The sequence below is a fragment of the Aptenodytes patagonicus genome, chromosome 10 (genome assembly GCF_965638725.1).
Source record: "Aptenodytes patagonicus chromosome 10, bAptPat1.pri.cur, whole genome shotgun sequence".
Lineage (NCBI taxonomy): Eukaryota > Metazoa > Chordata > Aves > Sphenisciformes > Spheniscidae > Aptenodytes > Aptenodytes patagonicus.
The window spans coordinates 21,100,753-21,127,166 of NC_134958.1; the positions used below are offsets into that span (position 1 = coordinate 21,100,753).

Genomic DNA, 26,414 nt, shown 5'->3' on the forward strand with positions numbered 1-26,414 from the left:
TTCTTTTCTAAACCCCCTTTGGGAGGGAGGTTCTGAGTACTAGCACTGTGCTGTCTCCCAAATAAATGGTGAGTTTTTTACTATGTTAAGAAATTCCCATATCTACATCTGTCTGCCTGTCCTCTGAGGCCAGTTTCTATCAGTTTTGTTCCCATTTCCGAAGTCAGCTGTATCCCCGTTTACCTTTTATTTTCCAGGCCTGCAAATGCAGTTATAGCAGGATTCTCAATTTCCTCAGTCTCACAAGACAGGTGCACGGTACCTCATGCCTTTACCATTTTCTCAAGCTGAGTGCTTAGAACAATTCATTTGGCTAAAATTTTTCATTAAAAATTATTTTCTTGGAAAATGTTGTAAAATGTCAACCCAAAATGAGATGTTAGGGAGCTAACATCGCAAAACAAGGCTGATATTTATATTTTAGTTTTGTTGTGGTGGTAGGTGTAACAATTGCTATCATAAAGCTGTCATAGGTACAGAATCACCAAATCCCATCAGTGTGTGATTTAAACATGCATAATTTTAGGCAAATGTTTTAGTATTTTGCTACCTTAGGGATATAATAAATAAAATATTTCAACGACTACGAAGGCCAGGGAAGAGACTCCCATTGATATCAAATGGATGTTGAATCAAGTCTCTGCTGTATCAGGGAAGGTTTATCTGAATAAAGTTTGCTTCTTCCTCTGACTTTAGAAGTATTACAAGGTTATAGATAAATGAAGTGTGTGTGTTTTTTTCTAAAATAAATGTATTTTTCTTTTTTAAAGTCGGTCATGTTTCTTTTCTTCATATGAATAATTAAATTGCTTTTGGCTGACTTATCTACCTGAGCAGAGTGATCACAGCATAGACCCTTTCTTTTTGCATACCCAGGAGCATTATCTGGAAAATCTGAGAATGCATTGACTATGTTTTACATTATTATAAGGTTACAAGACACGAAATAAAGGCTTGGAAATGGCTCTACAAAAGATGTAAGTTCAATTTTATTATTTGGTATCAAGTGATTGTTAAGGGTGATACTGTTGCTACATTTATATGCCTCCACTGTAAATACTTGACTGATACTAACAATTCAGCCTGTAAGTGACTCTAGTATAAAGTTTAGTATAAGAAGCATTTTTCATTATCATGAAATTTTTTTGATGTTATTGTCAGTAATATTCTAATTTGCCAATGACTATTCTGTTTAATTAAAATAAGAGTATGTTTTTATGTTACTTTTTAAAATTATTTAGCATATAATCTTGACAATAGCTTTACAAAGTCTCTCATGATATCTTTTTCTAAAGATTTTTGTTTCTTATATGGTATTCTCCAGTTTATATTTTTCCAGCTACCAAAACCAGTGTGTCAGTAGGTTTCATTCTCACAAGCTTGTCCTCTTCTATTCTGGTTGCCATGCATTGGTCCAGGTACAACACAAATAGAGATTTTGCCACAAGCAAATGTGGTGCCCTTTCCAAATATGTTAGTGGGTTTTGTTGATCAAAAAATCATCTTGATAACAGCCTGTCTAGAATGTTTGACAACATGAATTAATTCTTGGAAGAGACTTTCTAAAGTACCAAAGGGAGTCAGGAACACAGTTCAAACTGGAAAATGGAGAACAGAACCCCAAACTTTGTTGACAAAGCTCATGCTCATCTCTAGATAGTATATTAAATTGTAAAGAAAAAAAAAATTGATTGGCTTCTAATAGAATTTGCGCTCCTGAAGCCATGAGCTTTCTTTGAAAATCCACTCCCCGCTCTGATCTTGGTTATCTTTCTCAATAGTCTAGTGGTTTAAAGCAAGACCTGTGTTCTTATGGAAGCATATATGTGAGCAGGTGTCGATGTGTATAAGTAAATGCACTGTAACTTTACAGCTTCTGTAATACTGAGGAGTTAACCTGGAATAAAACCACATTGAAAAGGAATCACGGGGGAAATAAAATTGTTAGACAAACTTGCAACATGACAACAAATGTCACTGCAGCCCTTTGGAGTTCTTTCGACTGTGTTTTAGGTAACTTTGTTTTGCTTCTCACAGAGACCTAATCTTGGAAGGCTAGAACCTCTGTACAGAGGAGCTGCAATTAGTTAAATACTGGAACCACTGCTGATTCGGTTGCATCCTCCAACATGACCAATCCTCAGTAAGTACCATGTGAGGATAGTTATAACTTATTTTAAATAGAAGGGAACAAGTTGTTACCTGTAGGAGAATGATGTGACGTCAAGAGGGTTCTATCAGTATTACTGGAAGGAAAAGTTGCTATTTTGAGAAGGAGTAGTAGGATTTGGTCGGTTGTCTAAAGAGTGTGAATTAGCAGAAAAAACACGAATGCTGTAAGCATGTCTGATCTGTTACTAACAGACAGTGGCTGAAAACTAGTATGTCATATTATTTTCAGATTCGTTTGCCTTTTTTCTTTCCTGCCACCAAACCTGTCCCAAAGCTGTTTGCCAATGCCAGTCTGTTTGTCTGATTTGACTGAAAAGAAAAACAAACAAACCATGTCTGTCATTTAGTCTGTCTAAGAATACAGAAGGTAAATACTGTTGGGAGAGGGAAGGCTGCACCAGCCCGTTTCCTTTTTCCTTCGTAATACTGGAAATTGGATCATTGTATGCTCTTTTGTGCAAAATGGAACCAGCTTGGACTTGTAAAGGTAAATGTCCACAGGATAGCACTAAAGGTGAAAATCAAAGGAAGAAAATTCTTGCTAAAATTAGCTCCTCCCTCTGGGCTTCTGATTTCAGATTGTTTACAGAGGAATACTGTTCTGTCAGAAATGAATGAATCTCATTACTTTCCATTATTAGTTAGACGAACAATAAAATAAAGTAAGTCTTTAGGTTGTTCAAATAGTACATCCTTTTACCTCTACTTTCTGCCATAGTATGACACAGTTGCAGCCTTTCCCTGCCAAATACTTGATATATAACAGCATTTTCCGATTTTTAAAATTACTTTCTTGTGTAATGCTGGCAGCAGTTAGCTCCTTTTAATTTAGGAGTAATGTTTTCCATCTGAAAGGGTTAGTCTGATGGTGAGGCTCCGATCAATAGAATCTTTCTCTATCTCTTTCACATAGATTTTTTTAGTTCCTTCACCCACATCCTTAGACTTACAAGATATATGAGTTAAGAACTCTTCTAAATTATTAATCTTTTTCTGGAAAAAAAAGAACTGTTATTCAGGTTGCTTGAATAGCTGGAAAATTTTAATAAGCTTCTTTAAAACAAAATCACCAATGCAACTTTTGCAGTCAAATAACAGGGAAGGGTGCTAAGCACTTTTTAACTATATCCCTAAGGAAAAAGAGTATCTTCACACCTGCTGTTGAAAACCTCTGACAAGTAGCCTGAGATTTCTTCAGAAGTTAACAAGCTCCCCTGGAAGAAAGCTAGAGAAGTTTATGCTTGCACCTACTCTGAATCAAATGGAGCAAACAGCTTTCACTGGGTACTACAAAGGATCAATCCCTGCTGGGGCTTGACATGCAAGCTCTCTCCTACAATGAGGTCATCCTTCACATGCACTAGACAATATGCTGACAAAATTTGAGTTTCTAGATAAGTAGTATCTTGTTATAAATGTGGAAGACGCATACATAGACTCTGGTTTTACCTGCATGGAGTTCCCATTAATGTTAGTGGGGTGGTAGAAGAATACATGTTCATATTTAGAAGCTGTACATAAGGATAGTTAAGATAATCTTTATAGAGGAGTCCATAATTCTTCTGAATCGTTGTTCTCCTTTCAGAATTATTTTGAAATAACTTGTAACAGAATGATCCTTTCTAGTTGAATGAAACAAAGTCTCCATCCATCAAAACTATTTGAATATTGACCCACCGTGGAAAAGGGGTCAAACTGCATCCATTAGTTAACAGTTGATTTGTATATAATGATTAATAAGCTTAGCTATTCATTGCTCACTGATCTAACTTACAAAGCAGTGAGTTTTTAGTTGGCATAGTTACATGCCTTCTTTCTGTTTTGCACAAATATTTTGCTTTTGGGTTCATGCATTGTTTCTGTATTTGTTTGTTTATAACACATCCGTTTATATTTAATGCTTTTGAAGCAGATTCAGCAGAGTGAAATGCTGTTCTTATTTGTCTGTGAGGTTTCTGTTGATTGCAGTGGGATCTACGAAAGACAAGTTCGGAGAGATTTGGTCTGTCGCCTCAATGAGGACACCTTCCTCAATGACCTTGCAAAGGCCTTTTAAGTTTGCTGGCTTTTTAGGATTCTGTGAAGTTCTTGTCTCTTAACTTATTTTTACTTGCTTGCTTATTTATATTGTTTATATGTATATGTGTGTGTGGAGAGAGAGGGTTTTTTATTTTGCTTATTATGTTTTCAGGCCTACAATAGAAGGTGGTGTTTCAGAAGTTGAGATAATTTCACAACAAGTGGAAGAAGAGACCAAAAGCATTGCTCCTGTACAGCTTGTTAATTTTGCTTATCGAGATCTACCTTTAGCTGCACTTGATCTGTCTGTGGCTGGGTCCCAGCTTTTGTCAAATTTGGATGAGGAGTACCAAAGAGAAGGGTAAGTACAAAGGGCAGAATTTCATTTTATAGTTGTCCTCAAACTCTTTTTAAAACCCTTGTCAGAGGATGGAAGTGACCTTTTCTAATATAACTAATCTGTGCTGGTTTGGGGCTCTTTATAATTTTAAGTGATTCGTAGCTGCTATTTGACCACAGTCTGGAAGCCTTTTATCAGGGAAAACTAGACCAAGCATCTAGCCCGTCAGACGAGCAGAATGGCCTGGTGAAGGCTCTTTGTGAAAGGTGTTTCAGGAGGGTTTCAGGATGACAGAGAGTTGGCTACTGTGATTCTTGTACATAGTTGTACATCTCCTGATTGAGAGATAATGACTTAGTACTGCTGATTCCTGGACAGACTGTGTACTTTTCACAGAATTATTTGAATTGCGTAGTTTGCTTAGATAAGAACATTGTCTTTGATAATGTATATACAAATTACTCCTGTTTTCGTAGAACAATTGTTCCAGTTTTATTGGAATAAAAGATCTTAGTCAGTTTATAACATTTGCCCAGACATAACCCAGTGTCAGCTTATGTGGCATTGTCCTACAGGACACTAGAAGTCATCCTTATGCCTGGTTCAGGCTTGAAGTGGCTGTAGGTGGACTGCTATACTAAATTTTTTATGAAATATTTGGGTCAACTAGAGAGAATCCAGAGGAAGGCAGTGAGAATGATTGGAGGCTCGGAAAACCTTCCGTGGAGTACTGATTGAAATAACTGTTTGTGTTTCATGTGGAGAAGAGACTTTAGGGGAGCTTATAAGAGACTTCACTGAGGAAGAGAACAGTCTGTTACCGATCTCCATGATGTTTAGGACAAGAAGTAAAAAGCTGGAATTGCAGCAAAGAAGAGAATAATGAGGGTAGCAAAGTGCTGGGCTAAACTCCTGGTATGTATGGGGAGGAGGGGAACAGAGTTGCAATTGCTAGATGTCTTTAAGAAGATGCATATTTCAGGAATGATAACACTATAGTTTCACATCCCTTGGGACAGAGATTAGGTGAGCGCTTGTGCCTAGCCCCTCTGATTCTGTGATTACTGTTCCACTGTGTGTCGCACTGAACGTATATATACTCCACTGTCAATAAGATCCATCTAAAAGCACTTCACAGTAAGTCATATAGAGCTCTAATTGATGAAGATATTAAAAGGCTTTATATAAGCCTCCATTTATTAACAGCTCAATGTGTTTTGTCTCTGAAATCAGCAGAGACTTGCTTGATCTCTGCTCAGCAGGTATTCTGTGTGGTAGTCAGGAAGCAGTATGTGGGGAAGGCTCTTGCCTTTAATTTCTTTCCAAATTGGACCTTATGAGACATCTCCAGAAGGTTGTTACTCCAAACAAGGGGAAATACATTTCAAGTAGGTTATATAAGTATGGTACAACTGTAACATAAAATACCCTGCATAGCAAAAGAGGCACTTGAAAATTAGTTTGAGTATGCAGGTGTAACCCTCAGGCTATTTTGGTGCTGAGTAAATACCAGTTTAGTTCAAATATGCATTTTTACTGATTTTTATGATCTGAAACTCAATTCTTCACTGTGCCAAAGTGCACAGATCTTTCATTGTAACTGTTTGAGCAGCTTTGCAGTCTTAAGCATGGAAATAGACTTGTCATTCTTTTCCTCAGCAGAGATCTCTTCCTTCACACAGGCTTCTTTTGTGGCTTTATCAGTCTGAACAGAAATAAGCAGGTGCCATCCAGACTTCCCAGCTGTAGAGTGGATTCTCTGAAGAAAATTCGGAGCTTTAGTTTGTACGTCTCAATGCATTTTGGCTGAGTATGTTCAGCTGAGTCCCAGGACTGCATCTGCCTCGTGGGAATGGTGGCTTTTTCCTTTCAGAAGCACTGATCACAACTGATGCCCTGTGAAATTTAGGAGCAGAGCTGAGCTCAAGAAGCCCAGCAGAAAAAGTAAAATACTGTCCCCATACCACCTCATGGCTTAGTTGGGAATATGTCTGGTTTTATGAATGTGGTGTAATTTCTTTCTCATGGCCTTGTTAGATGTGACTGACTTCCACCTGAGTAAGGAGATAGGGTGGGTCAGATCAGTTTGGTACAGGAACTGACAGCTACATCTCCCTCATGTATGAGGAGAATGATGTGGGAAGGGCAGCACAGGAGGTGGCAGAAAATGTTTAAGTCCCTGTGGTTTCTGCCAGCATCCATATTCGTAACTGTGAAGCTCTGTTACGCCAATGCTGACATACAGGTTGCAGGTGGAGATACCAGAAGATACTGCTAATGCCAGAGAGTACTAAAAGGTGATGTAGGACTCATCTTCCCTTCCCTGGCAGTCTGCCTTTGTTGCAGACTCCAGGTGTTACCTTCTGTATACTTTTCCCTGAGAATTTCAGGGAAGGTGCCAACCTGTATGACCTGCATATATTCTGTATGGCTCTGTTTTCTAGATCTGTAGCTGATCTAGGCAAGTTGTAGTTGTTCTAACTGCAAGACTCTGCATCAGGAAGGTCTGGCACATCCCTGTGCTTGGAAAATGCTGGCTTGTTGTTACAAGCTGCATCTGTCCATGACCTTGTGGTTTTCAACATTATTGTCCACAATCCCTAGTTCCTGATGTGGGTTGCCACACTTCATCACCAGTAAGTCTCCATCTCCATGCACAGAGCAACAAGAGAGACATCAGACTAGAGATGAATGAGTGGGCATTAAAGGAGTCTTCTGATTTAATGGGTGTTGTGCACCCCAAGGCTTTCCTCTAACTTTCCTTCTTTAAGGCCAGAAGGTGTTCAGGGTCCAAGCGCAAACACAAATTTAACCTGGTTGCTAACTAGGGGAGCTTTTTGTTTCATCTGAGAGAATGTTTCTCTCAATAAACCCAATATTAATATGCAACCAGGAATAGGTGGGTCATAGCTCAGCCCTCTTTGTGTGCCTGGAGACTCTCAGATGGCATCAGACTAGCTACCCCTCCCATGAGAAATTAAAAAAAGAAAAGGAAAAGCAAAAAGAAAGGAAAATTATGGTCTGTCTTTTGTTAGACAGACCATATGTAAACTGACATTCACATGGCTTTAAAGATACTGGAATAAAAACCTTATTTTATGCAGTTTGATGTGTCTTTGCTCTATCATATCAAATGCTCAGGGCAGTCAGTTCCCATCTGTCAGTGTTGTTGAAGGAATTTTGTGGACAGTTTGAGCTGTTTTTGTCAGAAATTTAGTTTACAATGCTGATCCCTGTGCTAGGCAACAAAGAAAGGATGGCAGATTAGACAGCGCATTAAGCCTGCCCCTGAAGTACACCTGTAAGTAGTGAAAGGGTAATCAGGCAAGAAAAACCTTTCCACTCTCCCAGAAACCCTCAAACAAAACACAAAATGTGTTGTCTTCTAATGTGGGATGAGCAAAAATTTTTTTCCCTCTGTAGACTCCTCAAATAGGGAAAGTACAAAGATTTACTGATGGAAGTTGGTTAAGTTGGGTGGAATCTGCATTGCAAATATTCTCACTCATAAACCAAGTGGGTGGGCTGGCATTGCCGCCTTTGCACTGAAGAGGAGTAAGGTGCTTGTGGTCTCCGCATGTGGGATAGGAGGGATTCCTGCATCTGGCTTGCTTCCTAGCTGCAGTGAGGCTGATGTGCCTGGTGTTAATAGAGCTATGAGTCTTACTCTTCAGAAAAAGGAAATTTTCTGATAAATGCCAACGATACGTAACTAAAACATTTTGAGTTTTATGTGACTATAGCAATCTCTATTTATAAAGGTATATCTCTTCCACCCTGTGTGGCACTGTGAAGAAATAGTAGCTTGGTTCTCAGAACCAATATGCGTATGATGTTCATTACTTATTAGTCCCACTGATCTGCCCTGCAGTTAACTTGTTAGAATCAACCTTAGATATCCCAGCTATGCACTGTAGTCCATGCTTAGACATTGCAGAAATGATTGAGGCATAGGCTGGAGACATGTATATGAGAAATAAACTCATTCAAAAAATGTGCCTTGGATGCCAAGAACACGTGGTGTACACTTCTTACCTATCTGTAACAGATTAGGTGATACTCGTGTACAAAAAGCAGCAGCAAAGTTGCTGATTTTCTTCGTGTCTGTGAATTTATTGGAGAGGCTGTGTCTGCATCGAACTCGCTTTGCATGAAAAGAATATGTAAATGTTTCTTTAAGGACACTAATCACCCAGAAAGCTAAGGAGATTTTTAAATGTTAACATTAGCTTTAAGTGCCACTCTTAATTTCTTTTTTTTCCAATCAAGTATTCTGTTTTCCAAAAAATACTTTCTCTCTTCTATTTTTGCATCAATGACCAATAGAAATGATGGGGAATAGTTGGAAAATTGACAACATGCAGGAAGTGGTACGTGTGTGCTAAAGACAAGCAGGGATAGGGAAAAGCTCTCCTTCCTGTATTTTCCTTAAGTTCCAATTAGGAGGTATCATTCACAATAAATTGTAAAAGAATTTACAGACAGTTGCACAACAGACTGTATTTTTTTTGTGAATGTGCAGTTGGGCAGTGAGCCTGTCTCTCGATAAAGATCTGTGTTTAAAGGGGGTGGGAAGCAAGGGGAGAGAGATACACCAACTTTAAATTATTTGTTGTATTTATTTTCAGTTGCAGCTCTTGAATTTTTATGTTAAACAAATTTGAAACATGAAGGTGCTTTCAAATACTGTTTTACATCACCAGCTGTAAAGGTTGGGAGTTCATACAATTAATGTGACTCACTTGACATTAGCTGTAAATAGTCATGCCATTGTAATTTAATCATTTATGATCATCTATTCATAGCCTTAGATTTGTTTGGTCGCAGCTAGAAAGTGCGTTAAACAATAGGAGTATCTGAAAAAAGAAAACTGTAGGAAGGGATAGAGAGAGAGATAAAAAGGAAGGGAAACCAAAACTGAACAGAGATTTACAGAGATTCAGAAGTTAACACAGGAAAGAGTTGTGAGCTTTTAATTTTAAATTGGTTGCAAGCCTTCACTGATGAATGTATTCACCCATCCTGGGAGAAAAGGATGTCTGTTCCTTCAGTCTGTCTTCTGTAATTGCACCAAGTAGATGCCATTATTTCTGTCTGGTTTTCCTATTCATCTTTCAGTTCTTATTTTGATCTCTTTGAGGTATTTTACTTGTGTTTTCTACAAAGCTTAAAGGTGCTTTAACTAAAAGAACTCGAATGGACCAAGTTCTCACATTTCTCTTGTTTTCTGCTTTTCTTGTCTTTATCTGGCAGCATAATTAAAAACCAGTCCCTTTTCTGAAAAGTTCTGTGCACCTCATGCAGATCCTGGAGCACATGATGTTGATACATGGTGAATAATGAGGTCCAAGCTCGAGATAAAGTGCAAAGGTTTTGGATGGCAGAACTATTTCATGTAGTGAGCAAGCTCCTTGTATTTACAAAAGTGACTTTTAATTTATGTTTAGCTGCCAGCTACAGTCTGAATCCAGAAAAATGGTGCAAAATCTTAACAGCAAAATACAGTGAATGAGACTGTAGTGCTGATTTGTTCTTTGTGCAGTACTATATCACTGCTACTCTCTGTGCTCTGGTCCAAAACTAAGACCTGCACTGCAGCAGAAAATGAGCATTCAGCACAACAGAACCTGTGAGGTGACCAGATCTTCACTAGAGAATACATGAAATTTTGGGCTATGTTACAGGGACGTTCAGTGATTTAGAAACTTCTTTTTCTGTACAGATCCTTTTAAGTGTTTATCTTTATAAATTACGTTTTCCAGAATAGCTCATTACTGTGTTTATCCTAGTACCTAAATCCGTTAAGTGTGTCCCTCTAATGTCTTTTATCAGTAACACCAATTGGTAGAGGGAGCGCTACTATAAGTAAAAAAAAGAATTAATTTTCTAGCTCGGTGATTTTCAGACTTTTTTGGTTTGTAGATTTTTCTGTATTTTTCCAACAGACCTTGCTTTTCCCCGATACTTTTTGTGGGTAGAAGTGTAATAGTTATAGCCCACAGACCACTGTTTGCAAAGCTTTTTATTGGAGAGTGGAAATGACATGGGTCTAATTTATCTGACTTAACACTGGAATTGTCTAAGTTGGAGAAGATACGGCTTGGTGCAAAAATTGAAAGATGGATAAGCAATAGGACGAAGGAGAAATGTGGAAAAGAGGAGTATTAGTCTGGAAGGAGAGTTCATGAAAAGGTCAGCTAAATGCTGAGCAACAGTCTAAAAGTGAATCGGGTGTTAGGATTCATTAGGAAAAGGAGTAGAGAATAAAAGAGAGGCTGTTGTTGTGCCTCTCTATATATCCAAGCTTTGCCCACATCTTGAACATGAGTGTAGTTCTGGTCCCTGTCAAAAAGGATATGGTACATATAAAAGAACTGGAAAAGATTGAAAGGAAAACAGTGATCAAAGATGTGGTACGACTTCCATCGGAGATTACTGTGTAAGCTAGGACTCTTCAGTCTGGAAAAGAGAAGGCTGACATGAGATTTGATTGAGATTACAAAATCTGTGACACAGAGAGGTTCAAATAAGGTTTGACACGCTCCCCCCCCAGTACGGGTACTAGGGTACATTAATAGATGAAGGCCCAGTTCAAAAGAAACAAAAAGAGGTTGCTTTTTGCACAAAGGGCAGTAGATGTGTGGAACTCCTTTCTAAAGGATGGGTGGCTGCTAATATCTTATCTAGCCTTAAGGGGACGTTGGACAAGTTTGTGGAAGAGAAATTCATTGAACGTTACTAAGTAGAATCTGAGAAACCACATCTGTCTCGGGAAGTCACCAAGTTGGAAATAGTTGGATGCTGTGAGAGTTTTAAGGGGAAGTATTACATGTTTGCTGTGTTCTTATTCATCTTGAGACATCTGCTCATGGCCACTATTGGAGACAGGATTCCAAGCCTTTGTTCTGACTTAGTATGGCTGTTTCTATGTTTCTTAAAGGTTGTTTTTGATCATGATGTTAATATTTTGCTAAAGACTTTAGCATAAAAAGGAAAAGCCTAATAAGCAATTTTCTAATGAGAGGAGTAATATACCAGGTAATCACAGGGTGTCGGTGAGCAAACGGTGTGATACACACCTATAAAGAAGGCACAAATGATCCTAGAAAGCATAAAGTACTTCCAATAGAGCTGGGAAGCATTCATTTAATTAAACCTATGCTAAAATATTACGTACTGCTCTAGTTGTCTGTATTCACATGCAGAAGGGACTACTAGGACAGTTATAGAAACTGTCTGTTTTACAAAAGGCATGGGCTTTAATTAAATTACGTGAGTGGATGTCATTGCTGTATATAAATGCATCATGGACAAAATGCCAGCAAGGGAAAAGAACTAATCAAGCTAAAGAACAATATTGGCATAAGAGCAAATATGTATAAACTGGCTATGTGTGAGTTTAGGCAGAAAACTGGGGGAATCTTTCTTGCCATTTGAGCAAGAGAGTTTTGCAGCAGTCCTCCAAGAAATGTCATGGGGTTTGAAATAGTAACACTTTCAGGGAAAAAAGGATGAGGGTACTCTCAATAGTTAAACTTCTGTAGTTAAACTAAGCTTGTAGGAGAAGTCCAGGAAAGGGGTGCAGAGCTCTATCTGTTCCTTGGAGTTGCTCAAGGCCTCCAGCTGCTACCTGTAAGCCTGCTGTGAGGCTCTGCTGTCTGTTTTGTCTCAGCCAGGTTTTGTATTGTTACTTAGCCTTTCTGTGTTCCTGTCGCTTCCTGACCATGGCCTTTCTACTCCTTCAGATAGTGATTTGGATCTCATCCATCCTTCTGTTTTCTGATCATAGCCATCTTGTGAGATGCAAACACTTGCTGTTTAGCCAAAAGAAAAACAAAAAACCAAAAAAAACCAAGACAGGGTAAGGTATAATGCAGATTTTGGGGTATTTGTTTGCAAGACCAGAAAATAGAAACAATGGCAGCTGTTAACAGCTTGAACAAATTGTTTGTAGTGGTTCCTTACCAAATAAATATGTTAAACCTTTCCCAGTTTTGCCTTATGTTCTTTTTTCCAAGCTGTTTATTAAGAAAACTAGCAGTGATGATGACAGATCGGTTTTCCACAAAGCCATGTGTGAAAGTACCTTTAAAAAGAATTACCCTGGTAAAATTCCACTAAATATATTTTAATGTCTCATAACAAAACTTTACAGCCCTGTGTCACCATCAACCAAGAAATTCCCATGCTAGTACATTTATTTACTTCATCCAGGCATTGTAAGAAAGGTAAATAATATTCCTGTTTTAGAGATGGAGTACTGAGGTACCTAATGAACCTGTTTGAAGTCGCACAGTAAAGTTGTCCTAAGTCATACTTTACTTGATCCATATAGTGCATGACATCCACAGACAACACAGTCAGGACACTGAAAGAAGTTGTACTTGTTCTCTGAACAAAATAGGGCACCCTTTTTTTTTTTTCCCCCTGGAGTGAGGGGAAAAAGGTGTTTTACTTGTATATGGTGGTGTGGTTTAACCTCAGTCGGCAACTGAGTACCACACAGCTGCTCGCTCGCTCCTCCCCCCCAACCCCCAGTGCGATGGGGGAGAGAATTGGAAGAGTAGAAGTGAGAAAAATTCGTGGGTTGAGATAAAAACAGTTTAATAATTGAAATAATAATAATAATAATGTAATAATAATAATAATAATACACAGAGCAAGTGATGCACAGTGCAATTGCTCACCACCCGCCGACCGATGCCCAGCCAGTCCCCGAGCAGCGGCCCCCCCCGGCCAGCTTTCCCCCAGTTTATGTACTGAGCATGACGTCACACGGTATGGAATGTCCCTTTGGGCAGTTGGGGTCAGCTGTCCTGGCCGTGCCCCCTCCCAGCTTCTTGTGCACCTCCAGCCTTCTCAGTCAGTAGAGGTGGGAAACTGAGAAGTCCTTGACTAGTGTAAGCATTACCTGGCAACAACTAAAACATCGGTGTGTTATCAGCATTGTTCTGGTCCTAAATCCAGGACACAGCACTGTACCAGCTACTAGGAAGGAAATTAACTCTATCCCCGCCAAAACCAGGACAATGGTTAGTATGTAATCTCTTCATGAAGTTATGAGCTGTGTAAATTAACTTTTATTTTTTTGAAAGGTTTGTGTAGCTGAGTTTCTAATCTGAGCTTTAAACTTAGTGTAGCTTTGCAGTATCGCAGGGGAAATGGCCAGGATTTGGAAGGTAAGTTTAAACCCACACTAATTCTGGTAGGGATTTGTTTTTCTCAAATACCAGATTTCTCATCTGTTGAATAGATAAGCCCTTACATCAGCAGGGAGAGATACAACTCTACTAAGACAGTTAACAGGGTTGAAGGAGATGAGGAGATTTGTGTATTAGGAGTCAGTGTGGTTAGCATGTCAACAGGTTTATCTAAAATATATTTCTAGTTGGATTATAGTTCCTTTTATTAGTGTCTATCCTTTACAAGAGGTAAGAACTAAAAAAACCCCAAAACCCAAAAAACAACCCAAGGCAAGATCAGGACTCTACTATACAGGAGTGTAGAAGTAGCAGGGAATGAGCTAGCTAAGCAGCGCCCAGGAAAGAAACCATCCAGTGCTCCTTTTAGAGCACAGTGTGATTGTTAATGTCAGTGGATTCAGAGGACTTGGAGGAGGTCTGGGAAGAGGTCTGCTAGGCAGTGGTGTGAAGATGCTAATCACTGTCCATTCACAGCACAAGTGTTGAACAAATGCACCTTGGTGTAATAAATTAAGATGTCAAACTGGAGGTGCTTTTTCAGTGCTTAAATTTCAAACACTTTTGTGTCTTTGAAATCAATTTATATATTTTTATGAGTGATATATAGGTGTAAACGTGCAGATGATCTGCACTCGACCTCTTAAGTTGATTGCTTTTCCAATCGTAAACTGATAGTTTCATTCAGAAGCTTTTTGGAATCCGTGGAATATTGGTAATGCACAGACAGAATAACTTTACATTCTTTAGCATTCTATAACTAATGGTTATCGTGGCTATATGTAATGTGTACTGAGTATCACAGTTGACTATTCTTACTGGTACATTTGGTATATTTGAAAATCTCGACTACGTAGAGCTTTTAAAGGAATGTACTTAGGCCCTCTACTGATCATTCTGAGAATAGGAAAGAGGAAAAACTGCCGTGCAGTATTAAAATGCTGGCAAAACGGGTCTTTTTGGAAATGGGAAGATAAATGTAGGAAGAGGATACAACTAAAAACTGTTCTATTTAAACAGGGCCATTCCCTAGGATTCTTTTTAGAAAGATCTTAAAAAAAAAACAAACAACCCAAAACCCAAAATACCAATTGCAGAAAGACAAGTTATCCTGTTTTGAGATGATGTAAAATAAAATCCATTAAAAGATCAAGTTTGCAAAGAGGCCCTATCCCAATGCCTTTTTTTCCTTATGTTTTAAAAATACCTATTTAAAATCTAGTGCATTCTGCATTCAGGCTAGAACCATAACAAAGTTAAACTAAGGGCAAGTTCCTGATAGTAACACTTGTCAAATCTTCTCTGAAGTTTTAAGAGTCAATTGAGGAGGTCTTTTACGGTCAGGTAATCAGGCAATCTGAGTACAAGTGTTTAGTTGATATGCTTAATTCTGAGAAGCTGCTTGAAAGTGTCAAATCTCTGAGCACTGCTTAGCATCACTTTCTCCCTCATTTTTGAGTGTGGGTATGTCAGGGAATGTTTTGCTATGTTTTTCCAAGTGTTTGATTGTAACATGAGTTATTGAGTCTAGAGCTGTTTATTTGGAATTGATCAGTATCATCATATCTTCTTGTATACCATTGATTTCTGTGTATTGATACTTTAGTTCAGACAGTGTGGTTACTGCACCACACTTCTGTATGCTTGCAGCTTCTTAAACCCTAGTTAATAAATCATGTCAGCTCTTTATTAGCTAATGTGTATTTACAGTGCTTTGAAAACATGAAGTGTCAGGCAAGCATCAGAACTTTCAGAGGTGGGCCAGTAGAAGAACATTACAAAACACTATGATGAGAAATGATACAATACTGTATCAAAGTGAAACTGTGGGGGGATTTTAGGAGAAAACAAGTATCAGGATGGGCTTTATGCTTCTGAAGTCCATGCTACTATTATTCCTATTACAAATATTAAAAAAAAAAAAAAAAAATTAACAACCCACTTGGAAATGTGTATCTGCATTAGCACAATACTAGTGCAACATTTACTGATTCAACTTCCTTCCAGAGGTCCTCCTAGCCTCCTCACAGCTCCCTTCATCTTGCCTAAACCTTTTTCCTCCAAAACAAGGTGACCTCATCTAAACTAGGTTTGAGAGCAGTCCCTGGCGTATGCTGTCCCCAAAACTGTGCTACCCCAAACTCTGGGAAGGTCCTTTTTGGCCTGGTCTGGAAACAGATTGGTGAGAGTTAGACAAGTAGACAAGCTAGACAGCCTTGGCCAGTGGCTTGACTTTGCCAGGCTGTGTATATTTGCTAGTATAGGTGTAGCTGTGGAGTCACTGAGCTTATTCTTTGGTGTTTTCCAGATTCCTGTTGCTCTTTTCCATGATGTCATGGACCAATTGCTGCAAACCAAATTTGGCAGCTCTTGTCTGATTTGTCTCGTACTAGAACAGGGATAAAGGTGCATGACCATAAAATTCAATAGCAGAGAAATTCTTAAAAAACATCATTAGCTTCTAACCTAGCAGCAGAGTCCTGCTATGCCTTGGTACTCGCAGATAAGTGAGTGCAGCATGTGTGTCAAAATAAAAACACATGAAAAATAGTAAGACAGGAAGAAAGTAGAAAAGTACGTATGATAATTAGGGTTGCATTACTCAGTGCATTGGAAGGCACTTGAACACCGGTACGCTCCAGAGGGTTAGAGAGCCACACAAGATCCCCAGGGTGAAGGTTTTTGTGAAGTGTTTTTCTTGGTAAAGAAACCAATAAAAGTGAGTTTTGAAAAGTCTTTGTACATTATTGCTGAGTGTGTCCATAACAGCAGAGCTTGTAATTTTGAGTTCACTGCTCTTTAGCTCTCTTCCTTTTTCACTACTTCTTCTTTTCTTTTCTTGTTTTTCCTCTTAATTTTATTTCCTTAGATCTAACTGGCTAAAACCGTGCTGTGGGAGACGAGCAGCTGTGTGGCAGGTATTTTTGCTCAGTGCAAGTCTCAACAGTTTCCTGGTAGCCTGTGTAGTATTGGTGGTGATTCTTCTGACTCTGGAACTCCTAATAGATATAAAGCTTCTCCAGTGTGAGTAGGAGGATTATTATTTTTTTTTTAATTTTGATGAAATAAAGGCTTAACGTGCTGGGAGGTGTTTGAAGGGGGGGAGGATGGTGGGGATTTTTTTTTCCTACCATTTAAATGATTACTAGGCTAGGTAAGAAATGTGTTTTTGTGGAACCTTGGTATAGTGAAGTCAGTCTCTTCCTTATTTTGCTGACCAAATTCAGTACAGGACAAATTTTCAAAGGATACAAGTAGAGTGTACGTGCAGGGATCTGCACATATTGTCATTAGTACTGGAAAAGGTCTGTCTTACAGACACACTGTATACACTGAAGAAAGATCATTTGTGCGTCACTAATCTCTGATACTTTTCACGTGCACGTGGGTAGACAGAAGCGATGAACTTGCTAGGGTATTTGGTACTATCTCTATTATTAATTTACTTCAACTGAGTGGGTAGGAATTGAAATTATGGATTTCTATCTTGTAATGCACTGAAATGATAGAGATTTTCATTCTACTTTGCTAATACACTGGGAGTCAAACAATAGCTTAAATGGAGTTTTGCTTTAGTTGAATTCACTCTACGCAGGTTCCACAATGGAAATTTTAATGCTGCTGTTTTGCCTCCTAATTCATCTTTTTTTTTTTCCTACTGCTCTTTTCCTCCATTCCCCCCCCCTTTTTTTTTTTCTTTTATGATACAAAGCTGACATGAACACAAATACCAGCTACATTTTTCCCTATGCTAAATGTTGACGAGCAGCCTCTAGCATCTCTATAGAATCTCAGATATGTTGAAATGGCAGTGATGGGGTTCAGACAATCCCATAAATACAAGAATACATAGCATGAGAGAGTCACGGTCTGGTATCTTCTATGGCAACTTTAAACTGAGCAAACGAACTTTGTATTCTGTTGAAGTCCTTTTATTTTTGTGATTTGTCAATTGATATTAGTGGAGTTAGATTTCACTGTAAAGATTTAGGTATTGCAGTTTTATTAAGATTACTTTAGGGGACTTTATTGATAATTGCAGCTATTTTATAAACCCTGTGAGATGAATAAATGACTAAGCTGTCTTTCCACACCGTTGCCCACCATTTACACCCCTGTCTGTCTATACTGCACACACTGTTCTGAACATGGCCACTCCGTTACAGTTGTTATTTTCTGTAGTCTCTGTTGATTTACCATTTTGGATGAGGAAGCCCAGAATTTGGACAAGTCTGCTGCCTTCAAAAAAAGTCAGGAATGCTAATTATGGGTGTAAGTCCTTAAAAATTGAATGAGGAAGAAGCTTTCAAGAGTATTTATTGAGGTGCCACATCTTTCTGTTAATGTAGAGAAATGTCACTTCCTGTAGAGCCAGAGTTTAAAAACTGTTTCTGTTGATTTCTCTTAGATTTTCAACGCAGTTTTGGAGACTCTTCTCTGGAAGCACCTGCTTTCTTACCATTTATTTTCTGAAGAAGGCTTTCTTTTAGGGATCATTCCTCCTCTATGTGTCTAGTGCATGTGATACTCTTAAAAGCTCTGCAGCTTATGCCTTGTGCATGACCTATAGGTGTCTGGTCAAGCCAGGTGATTTCACTGCCCCAGCCTGTATGGATTTTCTCAGCACCTGAGAAAGGACCCATTCTGCTCTATGTTGCTACTTTGCGTTTTAACTAATGCATCAACCCATCAGGCTTCTTGCCTTTGTTACGTTGAATACCTTCTATTTTGTTTTAAATCAGATAAAGGCTGTCTTGGTGGGGCTGATACAAGTATTGCAGTTGTGTCATATGAGGAATGTGTGTCACTTACCTTAAGGTTTTAAAAAGCCATTAGGCCATAATTATGTTTTTCAAAAATGTAATTACGGTTTTAAATGATTCCTTATGCTATATGAAATCAACCAATGCATTAGGACATGTTACAGCACATCACTGCCAATTTTGTTCATAATAACAACTGCTAATCCACATTAGAGACTGTAATTACTTAGGGAGCCTCCTTTTTAAAAAAAAAAAAACAACAAAACAAACTGGTGTTTTCTTTGGCTGTGGCATTTTGAGAGCATCATTTTCCTCTCATACTTTTAGTGCAGTCTTTGGTTGCACTGTGCACTTCTCCCATACATAAAACTGTCAGTGCCAGTGATGGAGACCACATTTGCAAGTGTGTAGGTCACACACAGGAAAAGGACAGAGACCTTTTAGGGTATTTTATCACAAAGCATATTCATGCCGGAATTAGAAACCCCAGAAAGCAGAGGACATGTAATAGGTCTTTTATATAGGTCTCTGTCCTATAATCAGCTTTTTTAGTCCTATCTTCAAAGCTGTTCACATGCATTAACAAAATAATGTCTTAATACCTTGTGATGTTTTGCAAATGCAGAAATAGATGTATATCAAGTCACTTGCACCTCATTTCAAAAAAAGAGGGTCATGGCAGGTTCCAACCCCCACTCCTCAGAAATATAGAGCCTGCTGTCCCTTTCTCGTCTTCAGTAGTTTTGGGGGAATGCTACTCAGGAAATCATCTTAGTATTGCCCTCCTTCTGCAATCAACTACAGCAGGTGTGTCTGTAAAAGGCATCAGGCCTTCCTGAAAACTGTGAAGCTGAAAGCTCCGCTCCTGTCCATTTGGTTGCTGGATCAGGGCCCTGTCTGAGTACATGCATAGCTGTGCAAAGAAGGTGCACGTTGCGGTGCAGCAGTGCCTCAGTCAGAACGGGTTCAGGGCTTGCCCAGACCATGCAGTGAGCATCTGCTGCCTGCTCCTTGCAGAAGCAGTATGGTTTGTATCTGCCAGGAAATCATCATCAAGAACAACATCCACTGAAAGCAGGCGCTGGTAATACAAGCTTCTATAATGGCCACTCAGGGTTTGTCAGGATGTATTCTTCATCCCTCCCCTCCTGGATATACATTTTGAGGAGATGGGAAAGGGAGGGAAAGGGGGAGGAGATAGTCTGAGGTTGGCTGTACTCTGAATTTTATACTGAACCATCTTCTTCATGACTAAAAAGCATCTGGATTTGCATTCACTTCTTCCCCGTAGCACCAGACATGCAAAATGTCAAATAAAGCAGAACTTTTTGGCTTTTAGCTACAATTTTGGGGAAAAAAAGGTTAAAAGTTCAACAAATGTGAAACTCTGTTCCAGATAAAAGTAGAAGCTGAATAGCTTAGGTGCTTTGCCTCAAACTGAATCCCAGTGATGTATTCAAACCACCACAGAGCAGGGGTGAGCACCTCTTGGAGAAGACCCTTCTCCCGTTTTTGTAGTTTTTCATTGCATTTTTGAAAGGGAGTGTTTTGGAAGAGGCAAATATCCAGATTTGGTGTATGGGCTAGTGATTCAGCTCTTGTACAAAAGCTTCTTGCTTGGAAGGCTTTTTCAAATTTACTGTTTTACTGGCAATTTAATTGCACACTGTCTGGCAGCGCATCCAGTGCTCTGTTACAGTTAGTGCAGCATCAGAAATTGATTTTCTTTCCAAATTCGTGGTTGCTATATCTTTTTTGTCCACTAAGGGGCAGCTAGAGCCTTGTATGTCAATCGAGAGCTGTTGGAGAAACAGCTTACAAATGGTTTCCATTTCTTGTTCTTTATGCTACCCTCTAAAGACAGTGTCTTGGGAAAGTTAAATGTATTATATTTTGCCCATTTGTTTCATTTTTAAGTAGTTCCTCTGCACAACAGCAAACCCTCTCTCATAAAGCCCAGCTGTGAGAGTTCCAGTGGCAGCCCATACGAAATTTTCTTTGTATCCTGATTTCTTCCTACATCCCTTCCCTCCCCTTCCCATTTTAATCAGTTTTAATTTTAAAATAAGATGCTTTATTTAGTGCATGCCCTGTATGTTCTTGGGACTTAGTTAATTCTGCCACAGTCTTGCATCTCTATGCACACGGCCATCAATTGCCTTAAACTTTGCTGTTACACAGTAATTCTTTGAAACTGCAAGACTGCACAGACTATTTTAATGTCTGCTGTAGGGATAGTAGACTCACAAATACCCTGAAGTAAAGAGAGAATTTTTTGTCTTCATTCCCTTATTCCAAACTTGAGAGCATGTGACCTTCAGAGTAGGAGTTGCCAGCAGTTCAGATACTGGACCCTTTCAGCTTTCTGCTTTGTTTTGCCAGCAATGAAGGGAACTTTGATCACAGAATTTCAGTTGAACTTACTTATTAAGGAATATTCCAGATTTCAAGAGATTCATTTAAGCCCATAAAGGCAACCCATATCATAGAGCTTCGTATGTAGTCTTGCAGCAAACTAATTTGTCTGAGTTTATTTCATTTTACTTACAAAGCAAAATAAGTTGAATCAAATGAAAGCCTGATTTAATGCCAGTGAGTGTCTGTGCAAGGCTTTAGTACTCTGTAAAATCATACTTCTAATAAATTCAGATAAATTTTCCTGAGTGTTCCTGCTAGTCAGTTCCTGAAAGGACTTTTGTTCAAAGTCATTCCACTTTGAAAGTGGAATAACTACCTCAACAATCTGCATGCATAAAGAGTACCTATATGGGAAGTTAGTGTGTAGAATCCAGAGTTTCATAGATTACCATTTTAACTTACCCTTTACAGACTTCTTTTCATGGAGGAGTTTGAAATGAAGTGAACATAAGTGATTTTAATGGCTACTGTCTTTCTGAAAAAGAGTGCTTACAAGGGAAATTGTGTGTCTTAACCAATTACTTAAACTGGAATTTTATTTCATGTACTGTAACTTTCTTGGGTGTTCTCGTAGAAACTTGCTTAAAGACAAAGCTGTCCATATGACAGCCACGTTTCCTGAAATAGACTGTACAAAAATAGTCACATTATGTTTGTTGTACAAATTAGAATTGCTGATATTTCACAAACTTCTTAAAATTAATATGTTAAGATTTGATCTTATTAACAATGACATTGGTTCTTTCTGTTGCTTCTCTCACTATAGTTTTCCTAGAGTCAAACTTGACTCTGAGAGGAATGGGATTCTGAGCCAGTCACGGCTGTCATGCCACATCCAGAGAGCTGTACAAAAGTCTACCAATCTAGGTTATTTATTTAGGTGATAGAAAAGTATTTTGAAGCCCAGTTTGAGCACTAGTTTTTAAGCACCTGTTCCAGATAATTACTGGTCTTCTGAGCTGAATTGTCAAAAGACTGAATACAAGGAATGTTGTGGGGATAGTAGAGCATTCTTTTTCCTTACAGGATTCTAACTCTGGGTTTTTAGGTATACAGGATTTAGTCATACATCTCGTACTAAAGCAGTGCATGGAGTGAGAGCATGGAGCAGTGACAGAGCATCAAAGACCCAAAATGTGTATGTCGGCACTTACCGGCAGTCTTATCTGTAAAAGCTCCCATGAACAGCTGCTGTGGCTGCTAACATGCTGGCCTGAATTAGGGTGAGCAGCTGACAGGGCTGGAGTTCCATGTCCCATTACATCCCATCCCCTTTCTGGTACTTCTATTACAAAATTTAAGAAAGCAAGCTTCATCCATATGTAAGTTGTAGCAGTACTAATTATATTAAACGTAAGTTGCATTCTGCTACTATAATGATGCTTCATTGTATTGTGTTAATTGCAGTTTCAAGTGCTTCACAGTTTGCAGGAATAATTCACTGGATCAGCCTAGTCATCCTGTCTGTTTTCTTTTCAGAGGTACGTATAATCAAAGTCTTTCACTACATACAGAACTGCAAAGTATTTTTATGCTGTCACTGGAATTAGCAAGAGTTTAACAGTAATTTGACTGTGATAAATGTAGCACAGTGTACAGAAAGAAAGTGTAAAAAAAAATAAAAGAAAAAAATTAACAGTTGCCGCTCCTACTGAGCAAACTAAAAAATCTTGTTTAGATTAGCACTGTTTGTCAGTTGCATAGAATTGGCAAGGAAACATGGAAGATACTGTCTTACAAATTATAACTGGAAGACTACAAAAAGAAATAATCATCTCCAAAGTGCTACAGGCACGGAACGGGACTAGTTTCATCCATTTGTTCTCACAGAAATCTTATCAGTGTCACTGGGTATAAGGTATAGGAATAAGATACATTCTTCAGGAATAAAGATCCACAGTTTTTTTCTACAAAAAGATCTGTTTTAAGAATGGAATTATCTCCTCTCACAATTTATGTAGGTAGTTTAGATGTTCTAGGTTGCTGCATATAGACACAGTAAGAGAATGAAACAAATGGTGAATTTCTTTGCAAAAATTTGTATGAGTGTATGCATTGGAAAAGGCTGTAGTCGTGATATAACAAACGACCAAACTGGGATAATCTGTTTTAGTTTTCAACTTTATTCCAAAAAGAAGTCATTGGTATTGAGACATTTAGACTACTCCTGAAATATCCCAAAATATTTTTAAGGCTGTTTTTCCAGGTCATAATGTGTTACTTGTCACAAAAAAGCATTTTATGTTTGTTAAGTTGGAAGACAGCTTGGACTCAAATATTTAAAAATATTTTTTCTAGTTCCATAGGAGAAAATATTATCATTCAAACAGATGTTAGTCTTCACTCTGCGGTTAATTTAGGTGAAGGTTACAAAAAAAATCCCGTCAAAAAACAGGGAGCTGTGATATCCGCAAACGATTTGATAGATCACTTGTGTTGAATTCATACTCACCATATTATACTACTGCTTATTTCCATGGTTCTATTAATGAAATACATTTATTTACATATATCACTTTGTGTTTCTACTTTGTATTTCTACTCATAACAGGGGTTTTCTAGCTGGTGTTGCCAGACTGTCAGTGGGTACTTTCTGAAAGGATTCCTTGTTAACAGGCAGGGGTATCCTAGCCTTCTGGTGCTGCAGTTACACAAATAGATATGATTACTTTCCCCATCGTTTGATGGTGATTGTGGGTTGTAGGATACATGTAAACTGACTGAAAAAAACCCTCTAAACAATTAAAAAATTTTGCGGAGTCTTTCCTTTGTGAATTGCACATCCTCATTCTCAAAGACTCAGGTTTGCTAGATGGAGTCCATTCCTTGTAAAGAAACACTTTCCCCTCTCCCCCAGGATCCTTCTTCAGTGGGGATTAGCACCCTGGAGCTCCCTGTAATCCTGAGCTTCCCAACAGGATCAGCTTGTAACTCTGCTGCTAGCAGCATGGCTGCACATGCACGCTTACCTGATCTTCATCGCTTTCTGGAGCTTGTTTCACAAAAAACTTCTCCTGTGGTCCTCAATTTCCTTCTGGTGGGGTGTAGTCTCAAGTTCTGTTTTCATTCACTTTTACCACCAACCACTCTTCTCAAACCCTGACGCAGTGCCTTGCCTCTGTATCCCTTCCATAGTTCAGTTCATATGCTGACACTTTTTGGTTGGTTGGTTGTGGCAGTGCAGGCAGATCCTCAAGGCCAGTATTCATCTGTCTCAAGGAAGAAATTAGCTGTTTCAGTTCTACTGAGACGGAGTACCCACATAAGTGGATGAACTGGTTCAGAAGTGTTTTGCAGGAAAACGATAACAGAAATACTTCACAGAGCCAAAACTGGTTGCCTGATTCACCATCCTCATTTTGGATGTGTTGGCTTTTCTCCTTCTTTCTGTATTAGGTATTTGGAACTACTTTTCTTTGTCTACTTGCTGTTCTCATTTTTTATAAACTTCTTACCACTGACTGTTATCTGTTTGTGTCTTCCAAAGTATCTTCCTTGACCTATTTGATTATGGTTTGAATTTACACCAAAGAAAAATGAGGCCACAAGGCAGCCATGTAAGGTGCACAGAGGAGGGTAGATTTTTGGATATTGGTTCATGTGGCAGCTCAGAGTCCTTGACTGGGTTAGAGCAACAGAGGTGGCTCCACAGAGCAACTGGATGTGCTTCAAAGACACAGATCTGGAAGAGAATGAAGGTGTACCTTTGCTACTGGGTTTGCTGGGGTTGGCCTTGTGCCAGGTTGGTTTAATGAGCAACAGCATGTATGTCTGTGTTGAAATGCGTCTCATCAGAGGAAAAACAGAGGGCTTAATTTTTTCTCATCCAAATCAAAAACTTTGATTTTTCAAGAGGTTACGAAATATTGCAAAAATTGCAGATCACAGAAATTTATTTTTTTTCATCCATCTTAATTTTATTTACTCTTTTCGGCCTTCAGAGGATTTTTTTGCCCTCTGATTCACAGTACCATGAGTCAGCTGTCTGTGTTTGGAATTATTTGTTGATAAGATTGTGTGTTATAGTGAGATTTTGCAGTCTGCAACTATTCATGCCAGGATGATTTTCCAGAGATGAGCAGGTTTAATTAGTTTGCTGGGATATAACAGGCAACTGCTGGGGATGGATTAGTCCTTCAGTCAGTGCCTTTTTCCTCAAAGCAAGGGTTCAGGGTTTCTGGTGCTCAGAAAGGGTTGTTTCCATAGCAAGTACCATGTCCTAAGTTTGGATGTTTATTATTTATTCTGTAGTTCGATTCCCATTATTTGTAAGTGTGGTTCAGAAAGGCCTCAACTCAGACTCAGAGAACAAATAATACAAAGTTGTAAAAGACTTGTTAAAAACCAGAAAACTTTCAGCACCAAATCTGAATGTTTTGGAAAAATATGACTGATTAAAAGCTGGTGCTATAAAGGCATTGCAAGTAATTACAGTCCTGTCATGTTGAAGTTAAACAGGCACTGGCTTTCTGCTTGGTTAAAATGAAGGGGACAAACATGCCAGCAGCTGGCAAATGCCAGCAGAACAGCTGCCAACAAAACTAAGTAGCTACTCTCACAGCATATTCCTGCTCTCTCTACACTTGTGTTATAGCCACAAGCCGTAAAGGAATTTATTGCACTTTGTTAATTTTATATTCTCTGTCACTGTCTGTGACTTTCCACATTAAACTATCCTTATTCAAGTGACGTGCACATCAGCTCTTTTTGCTCTATTTGAACAGGATTTACTAGTGGTGATGATTCTGTATGTTTGTCTCTGTTTACATACATCACTATGATTTGTCTGTGCACCAAATGTTACCCAGATGTTAAGACAGAAGAGAAGAGAAAGACACTGGGGTGGAAACCCCAGTACGAACAGCAAGGCAAGGCCGGGGTTACACCCTATCAAGAGGGCAAATTCAGCCTTGGTAATAGTTGGCTGAGAAAAGGAAGATGGGGAATGTCACAGTGTTTTGGTAAGTGGATTGGAGTCTGCTTGTATTTTAATAGTCTTATCACATTGCCACAAATACTTGATTCTGTAGCTGTTGTTCAGTTCTGCTTTTCCACTAAGATTGATGAGACTGTCTGCGTGCAAGAATTGAGTTCTTTGGTATTAGTTGTTTGCATTGCTCTGTATGTGCTTCAGTCAGCCAAGCACTCAGGCATTCTGCTAGCTTTCAGCACTTTCCCTGGGAGTAACGAAGTCTTCTGATGTGCTTAAAGTTAGGCAGTCATGGAATTGCAACTTTTTTCCTGCATCTATGTCCAAGAAACGAGTTCTCAAATTGAGTAGAGTAAGTCTGGGGTCCTAGCTGATAAAGAATTTGTTTCATTAGCTATGGCTCACAAGTGCATTTTAGTTTTTCACTTTTAGGAGGAAAAAAAAACCCACGACTTTCCTCATCCTATATGTTAAAAGGAAGCGTTCGTAGTAGTCTGACACTTTACTCCTTGTTAATAGCAATCCTTGGAAGGAATAAAACCTACTAAGGAAGACCCCACTATTAGGGTTCT

The 26,414-nt window shown here is 38.8% G+C and overlaps 1 protein-coding gene across 2 annotated transcripts in view; it reads left to right on the forward strand.

Moving 5' to 3' along the window:
• TMEM266 (transmembrane protein 266) overlaps nucleotides 1-26,414 on the forward strand; it is an 89,272-nt gene that overhangs the window by 25,867 nt on the left and 36,991 nt on the right. For both annotated transcript variants that reach the window (XM_076348446.1, XM_076348445.1), the window contains exons 2-6: nucleotides 877-977; nucleotides 2,038-2,143; nucleotides 4,364-4,552; nucleotides 16,601-16,755; nucleotides 22,320-22,393. In XM_076348446.1, coding sequence (XP_076204561.1) covers nucleotides 2,130-2,143; nucleotides 4,364-4,552; nucleotides 16,601-16,755; nucleotides 22,320-22,393 — 432 coding nt within the window. In that variant the 5' untranslated portion in view covers nucleotides 877-977; nucleotides 2,038-2,129. The remainder of the gene's footprint in view (nucleotides 1-876; nucleotides 978-2,037; nucleotides 2,144-4,363; nucleotides 4,553-16,600; nucleotides 16,756-22,319; nucleotides 22,394-26,414) is intronic.